A 13394-nucleotide genomic window follows, 5' to 3' on the forward strand; every position below is an offset into this window, starting at 1 on the left:
AGTGCGGCCCTCAAAAAGGCTATGGTGAAAAAGATGTGAAATCCAAGGTGGCGGCCAAGAAATGGCTGTGATGGTAGGTTAATGGTAAAAATTTTAATAACAACAATTCAGGTGAATTTTGGTGCCGCTTGGTCTTGACACAAAATTCACCTGAATTGTCGTTATTAAAATTTTTACCATTAACCTACCATCACAGCCATTTCTTGGCCGCCACCTTGGATTTCACATCTTTTTTCACCATAGCCTTTTTGAGGGCCGCACTCTTTTTTTACAGCTTGGCTGTTTTGGATTAGATTTCACTTCTTTTTGTATTTATATACCCCAAAGCTGGCCTATGGCCAGTTTTGGGGCTTTTATAACCTATCTTTTTTTCTTTTCCACAGGAAGAAGAAAAGATGAAGCAGATGAATACTTTAAATATTTCTGATTTTATCAATAAATGTACAAATTATATATATAATGCATATATTTATTACAGAACTCTACATGGTAGTTTCTTTGTAACTGAACACTCCACAAGGTGAGTCCTTCTAGCTGATCTCTCTACGGGGTGAATTGTTTGTAACTGAACTATCTACGAGGTAGCTTCTTCTAACTGATCTCTCTACAGGATGATTTGTTTGTAACTGAACTCTCTACAAGGTAACTTCTTCTAGCTGATGTCTCTACAGTGTCATTAGTTAGTAGCTGATTCCTCTACAGGGCGATTTGTTTGTAGCTGAACTCTCTACATGGTGGTTTCTTTGTAGCTGAACTCTCTACAAGGTTACTTCTTCTAGCTGAACTACGTAGTTGAACTCCCTACAAGTTAGCTTCTTCTAGATGATCTCTCTACAGGGTGAATTGTTTGTAGCTTATCTCTATACAGGTTACTAGTTTCTAGCTGATCTGTTGAATTCTTTTCAGGGTGACTGCTCTATTAGGGTGACTGCTCTATTAGGGTGACTGCTCTATTAGAGTATCTCGATCTCACACTTGCTACACCAAGTTTGATTTCGTGTTATAACTCCGTGGCTTCAAGTCTGATTCTTCTGCACCATTGAACATCCTTTCTAAGATGATTACTCCATCTGTACAGCGAATTTCAAAGCATTACCCCAAGCAGTTTTTCTGGTGGGCGTACAAAGTAATGATTTTATTATTAGTTAATCTCGATTGCGTAATTGTTACACACTGTTGGTTTTTCGTTCTATCTTCCTGGTTTTTAGCTCGATTTCTTTCAAACCATAAAAGGTTTGAGGATCAATAGTTAACCTATTCACCCACCGATTTTCAGCTTCTTCCCATACACGATGCACCCTGTAGGCATGACAACATATTGGTGTTATTTTTCGTGAATAATTACTAATAATTCTTTGCCTGTTTATCGTATTCCAGCCAAAGTTGGTACAGAGATGTGCCTTTATACCCCCCTTCTGTGTGCCAAAATTTCAAGGCAATCGGATAAAGTCGCATATCTTGGGAACACTTGAAGCAATTTCACTTAAATTTGGAATGTGGAGTACTGAAGTTTGAGGGAGTGTCCACAGCAAAAATCGTCTTGTTTTATCAAGGCAGCACAGAGCTACGGAGGTGCGAAAATTGTGTTTTCTTTCTTTCTGTCAATATACTCATGGGTGTAGCGCGCCGGCTTCTTGGGCTGCACGACACACTACCATGTGTCTTGATTTGCACCAAACTTGGTACGTGATTGTGCTGCAATACATTCTTAAAGTGTACCAAAGCTCAAGACAATTGAGGTATACATTAGCGTTTTATAATGGTTTTTGTAAAGTGTGCAAAAAGAAGAATCTAAGCTGCCCCCCTCCCCCCTAAACAAAGAAAAAAAACGAAGAAATTAAGCCAAATTTTGAAGGCTTATATTTTGCGATTGTGATAAGCAATCTTGCTCAAATTTGGTACAGTTTTTATCAGCAGGCCTAGGAGAGCCTATGCTACAATACTGAGATCAACTCTGTATGTCAGGTCCTGAAGGTGGAGGGCATTTGTATTATAAAAATGATTCCAATTTGAGAAGGGAGCACGGAGCTATGTATGCATGAAAATCACATTTTGTTTCTTCCTGTAAATATACTCACGGTGTGGTGCTCCGGCTTTCTTGGCTGCACAACACACTACCGTGTGTCTTGATTGTCCTTGTATGATGAGGAGATAGAAACTGTAGCAGCCAAGATGATGCAGGGGGGAAATTGTAAAAGCCAGATTCCAGGAAGTTGGGTTTGAGATAATTCTTATACATGTGATGCATTAAGGTAAACGCTCTATTAGGATGACTGTTCTATTAGGATATCTTGATTTTTGCTTGAACAATTTCTGGAACCTCAGAAACCCCCTTTGTAGTCTCACTGTTAGCCCACAGCCTGGATTTTATTCCTGCACTGCTTTCCCCCCTTATCCCTGCATCCACTGTCCCTCCCAGTTTTATCCCACCCCTGATGATCTCCCTGTTTTAAGCACACTGTGTGATTTCATACTAGCTTCTAGCTGTTCCTTACATTTGTGTTGTATATTCAATTCTTTTTTAGAAGAGCCACAAGAAATCAGCATTGGTGAAAAAGCTAAGCAAGGTACATAAAATTTTGTATAGCTTGTTGTATACCCTATACATGTACCTGCACATGTATACACACCGTGTACTATGTATACATAAAAATATTAACTAAACTTGACAGTAGAACAATTGACTCATTCGTAGAACCACCAGTTCAAATAAAGAAACTTACTTCAGTGCATGACATTTTGAGTCAAGGTGCTGTTCACAAATGGAAACAACTTGGACTGCAACTTGGCTTGAAGGAGTCTAAATTGGATACAATATCAGCAGATTACAAGGATGATCCTGAAGAGAATATGACAAAAGTGTTTAAATTGTGGAAAACACAATCACTGCAGCCAACTTGGAAGAATTTAATAGCAGCCATAGAGCAAACGCGACTTAACCTACAACTTAGTCAGACCTTGAGAAATTTGCATCAAAAAGGTCAGTTTTCATTCTACACTTGTAGCATTGTATCACATCTACCTTATGTGACATAAACAGCTGTATAGATCATCTTTTTGAAAATTTAGCATTTGAAAGTTTCTTACTGGGAGAGTTCATTTTTATTTATTTGTAGAGGTGTACCGATAGGGAAATTTTGAACCGATCTGATATAAACCGATAAACTGAGTCTGAACACCGATACCGATCCGATATACCGATATGACTAAGTGTAGCTATTTATATTTGAGGAACCACATATGCCATGTTTAACTTTATTTTAGCTACTGAAGAAACTACTGAAGACAGTCTTAAGATTATTGGCTATGCTTGGTTACCCATGATGGTGTAGCTTCTATTGATAGCTCAGACTATAAGGCACCCACAAATATTTTAATACATGCCCCTGCCAAGATTAGTCCGGATTACTCCGCATTTTAATGGCTTGTAGAGATGGCTGGTTGTTTTATGCTGTTCTCTTGGTTCATCTTATTGCTGTTTCCCCAGGCCCACCACTATGAGTGTTTGTTGTGTGATTGGTCAGCTTTGTGACAACAAAACAGTAAGTATCCACGCACTTAGATGGCTTCGTGTAGCGTACTACTATTAGCTCAGCTTTTAGTAGAGATTTCCAACTAAATTAAATAATTAACATTCCATGTGTTCATTGGTATGAGAAATATTGTGCTATTTTTCAGGGTCATTTTAGTGCAAACCCCACCCAAATTGGTGGTTCCTATCAAAAGATATATGAAAAAGAATTTGACAGTGTAACGATTTTTGTGTACAGTATTTTCAATGATTTTACATATATTGCATGGCACCAACACAATATTCAAAGTGTCATAAATCAAGATAGGGAACTAATAATGACATGAAATTTTTACCACATAACTATTTTATGGAGAACAGCATGTGAGCTAGGTAAAACCTCTCATGAGTGACTATGCGTCTTTGTAGACTGACCACTCAGAATATTACATGAATAAAGCAAGTGATTCACAAATAAAACAGTGTATATTATGTAATACTAAGGTATACACAGGTAGTCTTGCTCTTATATGTGCATCATTAAGGGATGCAATACATAAGTGCACTTAAAATAACAATTCTGTGGCTATTTCTGGTCAGTTTTAATTATTGCTACATCTGTTACTCAAGTTGAATCACAGAGAGCAGTACATAGAATCTGTCTACTTAATGTGGCTGTAGTATATATGGTTGAAGTGCTCTAGTTATAGTTACAATGTAACTATTGTAACTTAGTTACTTTTTAGACACTTACTCCTAGTTACAAGTTACTAGTTACAAAGCAAGTAACTAGTTATATTACTAGTTACTTTAAAAGGAATCAGTTATGTAACTTAGTTACAAAAGTGACTAGTTACCCCAACTCTGCTAACAGATAGTATCATTTTTACAAAAAGTTTTTCTCTAAAAATTATAAGCGCATGTGCTTAACAACCCAACTTTATGGTATGAGCTTTTCAGTATGGACCACCCCTGGTTCCAAGGGGTTCGGAGGTTCCACTGTACGGGTTTTTGTAACTAGTTACATAAATGTACTTTATTTACTTCAGTTATAATATCGAAGTAACACAATGGCCATTGGAACTAAATACAAATGTCTTGAAAAATAGTAGTAATCCAATAAAATGGTTACTGAATAACTAGTAATCATTTTGTGATGAACTTTGGACACTTTGTAATTTTTCCCATGATTCCAAGGCAGATATATAACTGAAATAGAAACGAACTGGTTACTCATTTGAATTAGTAATTGGAGATCTGCATATATGTAATCTGCTGAGTGTAAGTCCAATTAGTTCACATAGTACTGTTTTTTTTTTGCATTGAACATACATTAGGTAAAGCACATACAACAAAAATAATTGTATGCGTAACTCGATTATCTGAACACCGATTAACCGAACTCTCAATTATCCGAATACCAAATCGACAGCTCAATTAAAGTATTTTGTCAACAAGTGTATGCTTTATTAGAGTAGTTGAGCAAAGCTTTGTATACAAATGTATGGCAGTTCGATTTTACATACTATTTGATTATATGAACGCCCTTTCCCCCAATTAGTTTGGATAATTGAGGTTCCACTGTAGTGAAAGAACATTTAACAATGTATCACTGAATTCTCTACAGGATGACATGTAATGTACCTGAACTCTTTAGCCGAACTCTCTACAGAGTGACTTGTTGTAGGTAGCTAAATGCTCTAATTGGGTGACTTGTTAGATAGCTGAACACTCTTAATATGGTGACTGTACTATTAGAGTATCTCGATTGCATACTTGCTAGATGTAGTTAGGTTTTGCTAGGTAAGTCAAACCCCACAAAAATTAGGAAATTTTAGAAAGTGGCATAATGAGTTGTGTGTTCTGCAGATGTTAGATGTGTTTGTTCATAGTAACAATGTGGTCAAGGTAAGTTCTCTTCTGGTAAGTTTTGTCATGATTAGTAAACTAGAACATTTCTATGTGGCAAAGGACAAACTGTCTTCCATACATTTTCTTGGGATAGATAACATAGGGATTTAAACATATGCATTGATAGGGTGATTTTTGGTTTGTACAAGATGCAACTTGAATGCCTGTATTAGTTTCCTATGCAATTGATAATACAAAGTGACATATTTACCCATATTTTTCACCTTTTTTGTGTTGTGTCATGATAAGACTGAACTATTGATTATCAGGTAGTACAATTTTTGGGCAGCTGCTACTTGCTTCCTAGAAATCTAGCAACTGTACCACAGTATATCACTAAGCAGCAAATATCCTCCAATAATTAGCTATGCATGATTATTGGCATGAGAGTTTCAGCCAATAGTATGTATGGTCCGATATATCTGCTCATCCACAACACTGACAATGATGATAGCTACTGACTCATTCATGAGTGAGCCAGTAGTGTGTCAGTCAAGACATCTTGCATTGTTGAACCTTCAATGTAATTCATCAAACTGAATTTTAGTGTGATGAACTGACAAACTGGGTGCTATTGGAGGTGACATCTTTTGCTAGAGCAAATAGTTTAGCAGTGAAATCAGAAAAAGTACCTCAGTGTTGTTTGCTTGATTCTTAAAATTGACACTGAATTATTTTAGCTGATTATTCTTTGCTATTTGCTGAACTTGGCAAGAGAGCCATCAAACTTATTAGAAAGTTATAGCTCAAATGATTGTAGGCTTTGATATTGAAATGATGGAACTAACTTCATCAGTTTTGTCAAAGGAAATTAGAGCACCAGGTAACTTGTAAAAAGCATGATGTAAAAATATGCAATATTTGTAGGGAGATTGATAGTATACAACATTGGCGTCATTTGTCTTAGCCAGCTCCTATGCTGCAGATGTTTGCACCAGACACGTTCCATTGAGTCATCACTTACTGGTCCATTACATGATGTACACACAACATGCATACATATGTATAGTGTGACAATGGAAATATCCTTGATACAGTAAGTACACTTCTACATGTGAAAGGACTTATTGGGGTACATTTCATGCAAAAGCATCAAATCTACTAATGGGAATGGCTAAATTAAGTTGTCTGAAAATACTGTCATAAATTTTAAGGTTCATATTATGCTGAAGATAACAAAACCATTAATTTTTTGGTCGTTGATAGCTATAAGGTATATGTAAATTAAAAAAAATTGGGCATTGTTTACTGGTAGTAAAAATCAATATCCAAAATTAGTATGTCAGAACGAAACAGAGTGCCTGCCTAGGGAAAAAATCTGGTAGACCCAGATTGCTCAAAGTTTCTGTTGCAACAATTCAAGAAAGATCTTGTCTAACTGTTATGGGAAATATCAAAAATTCTACATGTGTTCAAAACTATTTAGCTACTATTCCTAATCTCATTTCTTTGGAACAAAAGAGACCAGATGTAATTTATTGCATCACAATAAATTGAAGTTAACATGCACGCTGCAGATGTAGGAATATAAGAACTTACACATAATTGCTGTAACCTAAGTGCACGCTATGACCTAAGGGTGCTCTATGATCTAAGCGCATGCAGTAATTTTCAAGCATTATGTAATTGACAAACTGGTTTAATAGGTTTGCAGTCACGTGACACACCATGTTCTCAAAAAGTGAATGGCCTAGTTAAAGAAAATGACAAGGTATAAAAATGGGGTGATGGTGTGAAAGGTTTGAGCCAGGTACCTTGTACCGATAAGCTAACTACTAATTATGGTTAACTGACAAAGTTTACTTTTTAAAAAACAAGGGGGTAGCGACAAAATTTAAAGTGAGGGGGCTAAGAAAGGTAGTGATGGTTGAAATAATTTGTAGAATGTGTAAAGCTCAATGAACATGCAGAGCATGCATTTTCTAGGAAGGGTCTTGGGGTATGCTACCATAGGAAATTTAGCCTTCTGAAATTTGAGTTTCACAACAATTTTGACTACATTTTATTGAAAATGCATCTGAATAATTGTAAACGACTACTCTGTTAGAATATATTAATTCTTTAAATGTAGAGAGGTTAAGTCTCATCTAAAATAAAAATGGGGGACATGTAGTCCCCTGTTGCTATGCCTATGAAAGTAGATTTATTGTTTCCTATTGTAATCCTGATGTATTGTTCATGGTTGTTTAACTCTGTACTGAATAATGAGGTCCCCTTCCTAATTTTACAATATTCAGAAAGGATAGACAGAGGTGTAGCCAGAACCCAGCTCAGGCCTGGGTATCAATAATTTGAGATACTCTAATAGAGCAGTCACAGTAAGCAGTGTAGCAAGCTACGTATGTGTAGTTATAAATAATGACGTATAGCTAGTTGGTAGGAGGGCGGTTATTGTCAGCAGGTAGTTACCTTTTTTCAGTCTTCAGTTTACAGCAAGGCCCTGGCATTACCAAAAGTCTGGCTATGCCCTTGAGGATAGAGACAATGGATATGGTCGTGCAGATCTAATATTTAGTGAGAAAGTGTTACAGAATGTGAACTAGTGGCCTGCAAAGTTCAGTCACTTAGTGGCTCATATCTGTGTACCATCCACACAGTTGACATCCACACAGTTGACATCCACACAGTTGAATACATGGGAAACCTCACTGACTCTGTCAATCACATTGTGATAATCACAAGAACCCCACTATATGGTTTGTTGGTGACCTAAATCTACTTAACATAAACTGGACTGACAGTACTATCAGTGGTACCAGTTACTCACTGACTCTTTCTTGACCTACTTACAAGTCATAGCTTTATACAGATGAACTTACAGCCATCACATATTAGATATCTTCCTTACAAATTGTCCAGCTCTATTCTGTATTATCAAAATTATTCTGGAATAAGTGATCATGAGGCTTTATGTGTTGAATGTGCTCTGACTGTACCATCAATTAAAAAGGAACTCTATATATATTATTATGTGGAACAAAGGCAGATTTTATGTCAATCACTTAGTAACTGAATTCGCCTATACCTTTCTTGATGACACCATAGATACTCCAATACAGGACTTCTTTCTAGCAATGTGTATGAGCTTGTACCTACCAAAACTGCTCCTTCAGGCAAATCCAACCAACCCTGAGCAATCCTTTTAATCAAGTGCCTTTCAAGTGAGAAACTGTGCTTATACAATGAGGCTAGAAGGAGTGACTTATCTTACTTGAGGATTGGAAAGAGTATCGTGCTGCCAAAAACTTATGCAGAAGGAGAGTCGACAAGTGCATAACAGATGTTTATGTGACATAATTTTTCCTGATTCCAATTGTGGTTAGAAGAATTTGTGGCCTTATGTAAAATGCAAAAGATGTGGTCAAGTAACATTTTTCCATTAGAAGTCAAAACTACTGGATTTCATCCTACTTCAATAAGATCTTGACTCTTTATCAGATTGGTCAAGGCACTGGAACTTCTTTTTAACTCCAACAAATTCATTCATCTATCTTTTAACTTAAAATCTCCTACTTCTTACTTTTTATTAATGGCAACCCAATCACTACAAACAATACTCACCAAGACCTCAGAATCATCTTATCTATATGTATACAGACCTCTCTTTGGGAGACCACTATAGTCACATTTCTGCTAAAGCTTACAAAACCCTTGGTTTACTTAGGCATGCGTTTTTCATACTGCAAGCATCCTAACCAAAAAGTCACTCTGCTTAGCTTTAGTAAGGTCACAACTTATCTACTGTTCCCCATTATGGCATCCCTACCAGATTAATGATATTACTCTACTTGAAAGAATTAATACAACACTGGGCAACTAAATACATTCTTAACAATTTTACATCCGACTATAATACACATCTTATAAATCTCAATTTGTTGCCACTAATGTACTTGCTTGATCTGTATGACATTCTCTTTTTTGTAAAATTAACCAAAAACCCTTCAGAAAGTTTCAACATTAGAGAAACTGTGTATGTGAATTTCTGTCAGCTTTCTACTAGATCATCTGCCAACAGCAAACTAAAACACGTTTTCTCATCTACCAACAATTGCAAGCAAAGAAACTTTTATTTTAACAGACTTCCAAGAATATACAATGCCTTACCTGCTCTAGATCTGAATCAATCTTTTATCACTATCAAGACATACCTAAAGCAGTTTCTTTGGAATCATTTTAAAACTAATTTTATTTCAGATGATCTGCACACCCTCCATTTTGTTCCAAGCATCCTCGTACACCCAACTTCAGTTCCCTTAACTAATGTCATTCAAACAGCACTTGTAGTCACTGTACCTAAATCCTAATACTAGGGCCTACTTGAATTTTAAGTATACTACACAGCATTGGAAGCGGCTATAGCTGCCACTGAAACTTCTGAGGTATAATCCGTAGGCGTGAAGGTATAGTTACCATGTTCTTGGTTGTATACCTTGCATTGTTGTAGACCATTTGCATCTTCTTGCCCTGCTACATTGCCTTCTTCACTTGCCAACTATCTCACTGGCTTGCTCATACATTAAAAGACAAGATAACGGCTTGAAGACAACTGGACATACACATTTTAGAGTCAAAAGTAACACTGGAAAAATGCAGATACCTGTTGATGTTTTTAACAATCGAGTTGATTTTTCACGTGCTACAAAACCGAGTAAATTTTTTTGCATGTTACACAAACTCAATCAATTTTTATGTGTGTCATAAAACTGAGTTGATTTTTTCATGATACAAAAACTGAGTTGATGTTTGCAAGTTAGCTACAAAAACCGAGTAGATTTTTAGCAAATAGCAAAAATGAAACAAGATGGTTTTTACAGTAATCAGCCCATCAAAACAGGCATAATCCGCACACCATAGGTTTTTGGGTGATATTTTTGGGCAAGAAAACCCAAACATCCATGATCCCTGCTATACAGTACTACTGTACTGTATGGTTATGATCTGAAGGAGACAAAAAATAAAAGTGTAACTTGTGGCTTCATAATCCAAATTCAAAACATTGACAAACTGTAGGCAATTACAGTAATTAGGGCATGCTCTAGATGCAGAAAAGAATTTTCCGCAAGCTTTCAACTTGATATCACAGACAAACAATTCTTCTATATCAGTTCTAAGTCACTCACCTAACATGAGGTGAATCAGTGCCAAAAAAATCTGCATGAACTGAGGTGTTAAAATTGTATGTTTCATGTGAATTGCAAAGATTGCAAAACTGAAGTTACATGTACATAACTCACAGTAGTGTTTTGTGCTAATTTGTTTGAGGTGTGCACTTTTTACTTTCTAGGCCCTGTGATTTATCACAGAGAGTCTTGATGCATAGATTTTGTTTATTTGTGACCGAATTTTGGAAAACCGTTGATATACGCATAATAGTACTTTTGTAATAAAATGCAGTTAAAAACTATGGGTAAAAAATGCAAGCCCCAGAAAAAAATTACACAATTTTTATCACTTCAATGGTGGGCGAAGTAAGTCTCCAATGGATACATCCTGGACATCATCATGTTCACCTGTTCATAGGGAGTACAAAAATCTTTGTTCCATCTCCATACATGAAAGGATTTCAAAGTTACAGACGTTTGTTTGTGTTGTGGTGACGAAAGAATTTATCAACGATCGTTTTTCAGTGAATCTGCCTTCCTTCTCGAATACAGGAGCATGCCTGGGGCAAAACCTATACCTTGGTGGATGCACAAATTCATGGCAAACACATATTCGATTTCGTATGCTGTTGTATCAGTAAGTTATGATGGTTTATGTTGATGCCTGTAGATAGCTTCTGTACATATCAATTGATTTGCTCGTCTGGCTGTCTGGTGCTGTATTTCCAATGCTGCTCAACTTATGAAGCAGAAACTTAGCTAGTCCATTCCTCTGTCCTTGTAGAAAACAAAAAGCAAATAAAAGGCATTTTGAGAATTGTGCGGATATCGACGGTTTCTAAAATTAGGTCACATTTATAGCTGGTAGAAGATTACAGCTATTACTTTTTATGCTGTAGAAATTGAAAAAGAAGTACAAAGCAAAGATTTTGCTAATGAAGTACTGACACCAATGGCAAACCACTGGTTTGAGTTTGGATTGAAATTGGACATTGATGAAAATCAGCTGAGCAGCATAATGCCAGTTAATACCAAGAAATTCTTCAACACAATGCTAAGTGAATGGTGGCATCAAACTAAGGATGCTTACCGGACATGGAATAAAGTAGTATCAGCTCTTGATGCTGTGAAGTTAAGTGGATTGGCTAAAAGAATATATGACAGTAAGATAAAACAAGCTGAGAGCTTTAAGGATGATGATAGATGACTATTAATTTGTTTTGTTGTATAGGAGTTTATTTTAATACTGGTCATGAAAGTTCTCTATGTAAATTCTTATAATTGCTTTGCTTTTACCTTTGTGTGATATTTACAAATGTTGAACAAATTATGTACCATCATAGATAATATATACCTCCGGACACCGGAGGTATACATTATCTATGGTACCATATACTTGTGTTTATCTGCTAGGTAAATAGTAGGGCGCTTTGCAATAATGTGATTATTGTGATATTATAAAATTTTAATCCTAAGTGCCATACAAAACAGTCCATTGATACAAGCTCAAAGACGGTACATATGCATGTCATGTAATTGTGAAAAGAACCCCACAGATTTTTTTGTTGTTTAGCTGTATGGTAAACCTTTAAAGAGCTTGTCTTTCAACCATGAAGTGTCTTGTGTACAGAAATATTTGAATAGGTATGGCTCATTCATTCAACATCAAGTATATTTCAGTATGTTGTTACTAGCAGTGCATTTGTGGCATGAGGTAGGGAGTGTCTAAATAATGCTGCATTATGAAATCAGCATACCATACGGGACATTGGAAACAGTGGAAATTGAAAACTGAAACTGAAAAGGAAAAACTGAAACTGAAAAACTAAAATTGGTCAAAACTTCATATTAACAGGTACCTCTTAACAAAGACCACCTCTGTAATAAGACCACCTGTATAATAAGACCGCCTCTAATAAGACCACCTCATTATAGTAGTCATGTCAAGTAGGTCCAACAAAAAGGCCATTAGGTGTACTCATAATGTAATAAAGTATCAATCAATCAGACAGTACTTAAAAGTTAAAACGACAGCTGCACGGTTGTACATAAGGATATACTATCTTACCATACCAAGATAAAGTCCATAGTCATGTCATAATGAAAATGGGGTAATTGCATGCACAATTACTCTGCTAATACTGGATTTGATAATGGATTTCTCATGAATTGTGCATGATTTAAGGGTTGCATAGTTAAATTAATGATCTTGGACTTTGTGTCTTGGCAATAGTTAGACACTCGTGATAGGTGTCTTCGAGGATTTAAAAACCTGTCAATAATTACCTGCACCTCGGCAATTACTGATGTCACTTCAGGTTTTTAAATCTTTGAGGATGCTTATTACATGTGCCTAACAATTATTAAGACACAAAGTCAAGAATCATTAATGTTGATTTTGTAACTATGCAACTCCTAAATCATGCACAATAATATTCATGAGAAATCTATTATCAAATTCAATTATGCATGCAATTGCTCCATTTTCATTTGTGACATGACCATGGACTTTAGTTCTTGGCATGATAAGATAGTATATCCTTTTGTACAACCCTGCAGTTGTCATTTAACTTTTAAGTACTGTCTGATTGATTGATACTTTATTACATTATGAGTACACCTTAGCTATATTTTTGGACCTACTTGACATAACTACTATAATGAGGTGGTCTTATTATAGAGGTGGTCTTTGTTAAGAGGTACCTGTTAATATGAAGTTTTGACCAATTTTAGTTTTTCAGTTTTCAATTTCCACTGTTTCCAATGTCCCATACCATACAGGTACTGTATGGTAAGTCTAGGAAACAGTTAACAAATTCTACTTTGTTGTTCAGGAATGTACAAGTGCTGTACAGCTACTATCATTT

At 36.0% G+C, this 13394-nt stretch overlaps 1 protein-coding gene across 5 annotated transcripts in view; it reads left to right on the forward strand.

Moving 5' to 3' along the window:
• Window positions 1–13394, forward strand: part of LOC136256889 (uncharacterized) — a 49482-nt gene that overhangs the window by 30648 nt on the left and 5440 nt on the right. For 3 of the 5 annotated variants that reach the window (XR_010701711.1, XR_010701710.1, XR_010701709.1), the window contains exons 12-13: window positions 2526–2567; window positions 2696–2980. Coding sequence is in view for 2 of the 5 variants with exons in the window: in XM_066049947.1 (XP_065906019.1) it covers window positions 2526–2567; window positions 2696–2980; window positions 11427–11734 (635 nt within the window). In the remaining 3 variants the exon portion in view is untranslated. Of the gene's footprint in view, window positions 1–2525; window positions 2568–2695; window positions 2981–11426; window positions 11868–13394 lie in introns of those variants that run through there. The other 2 variants (XM_066049947.1, XM_066049948.1) reach the window with 1 other exon arrangement.

The sequence above is a fragment of the Dysidea avara genome, chromosome 5 (assembly GCF_963678975.1).
Source record: "Dysidea avara chromosome 5, odDysAvar1.4, whole genome shotgun sequence".
In the NCBI taxonomy this organism is placed as follows: Eukaryota; Metazoa; Porifera; class Demospongiae; order Dictyoceratida; family Dysideidae; genus Dysidea; species Dysidea avara.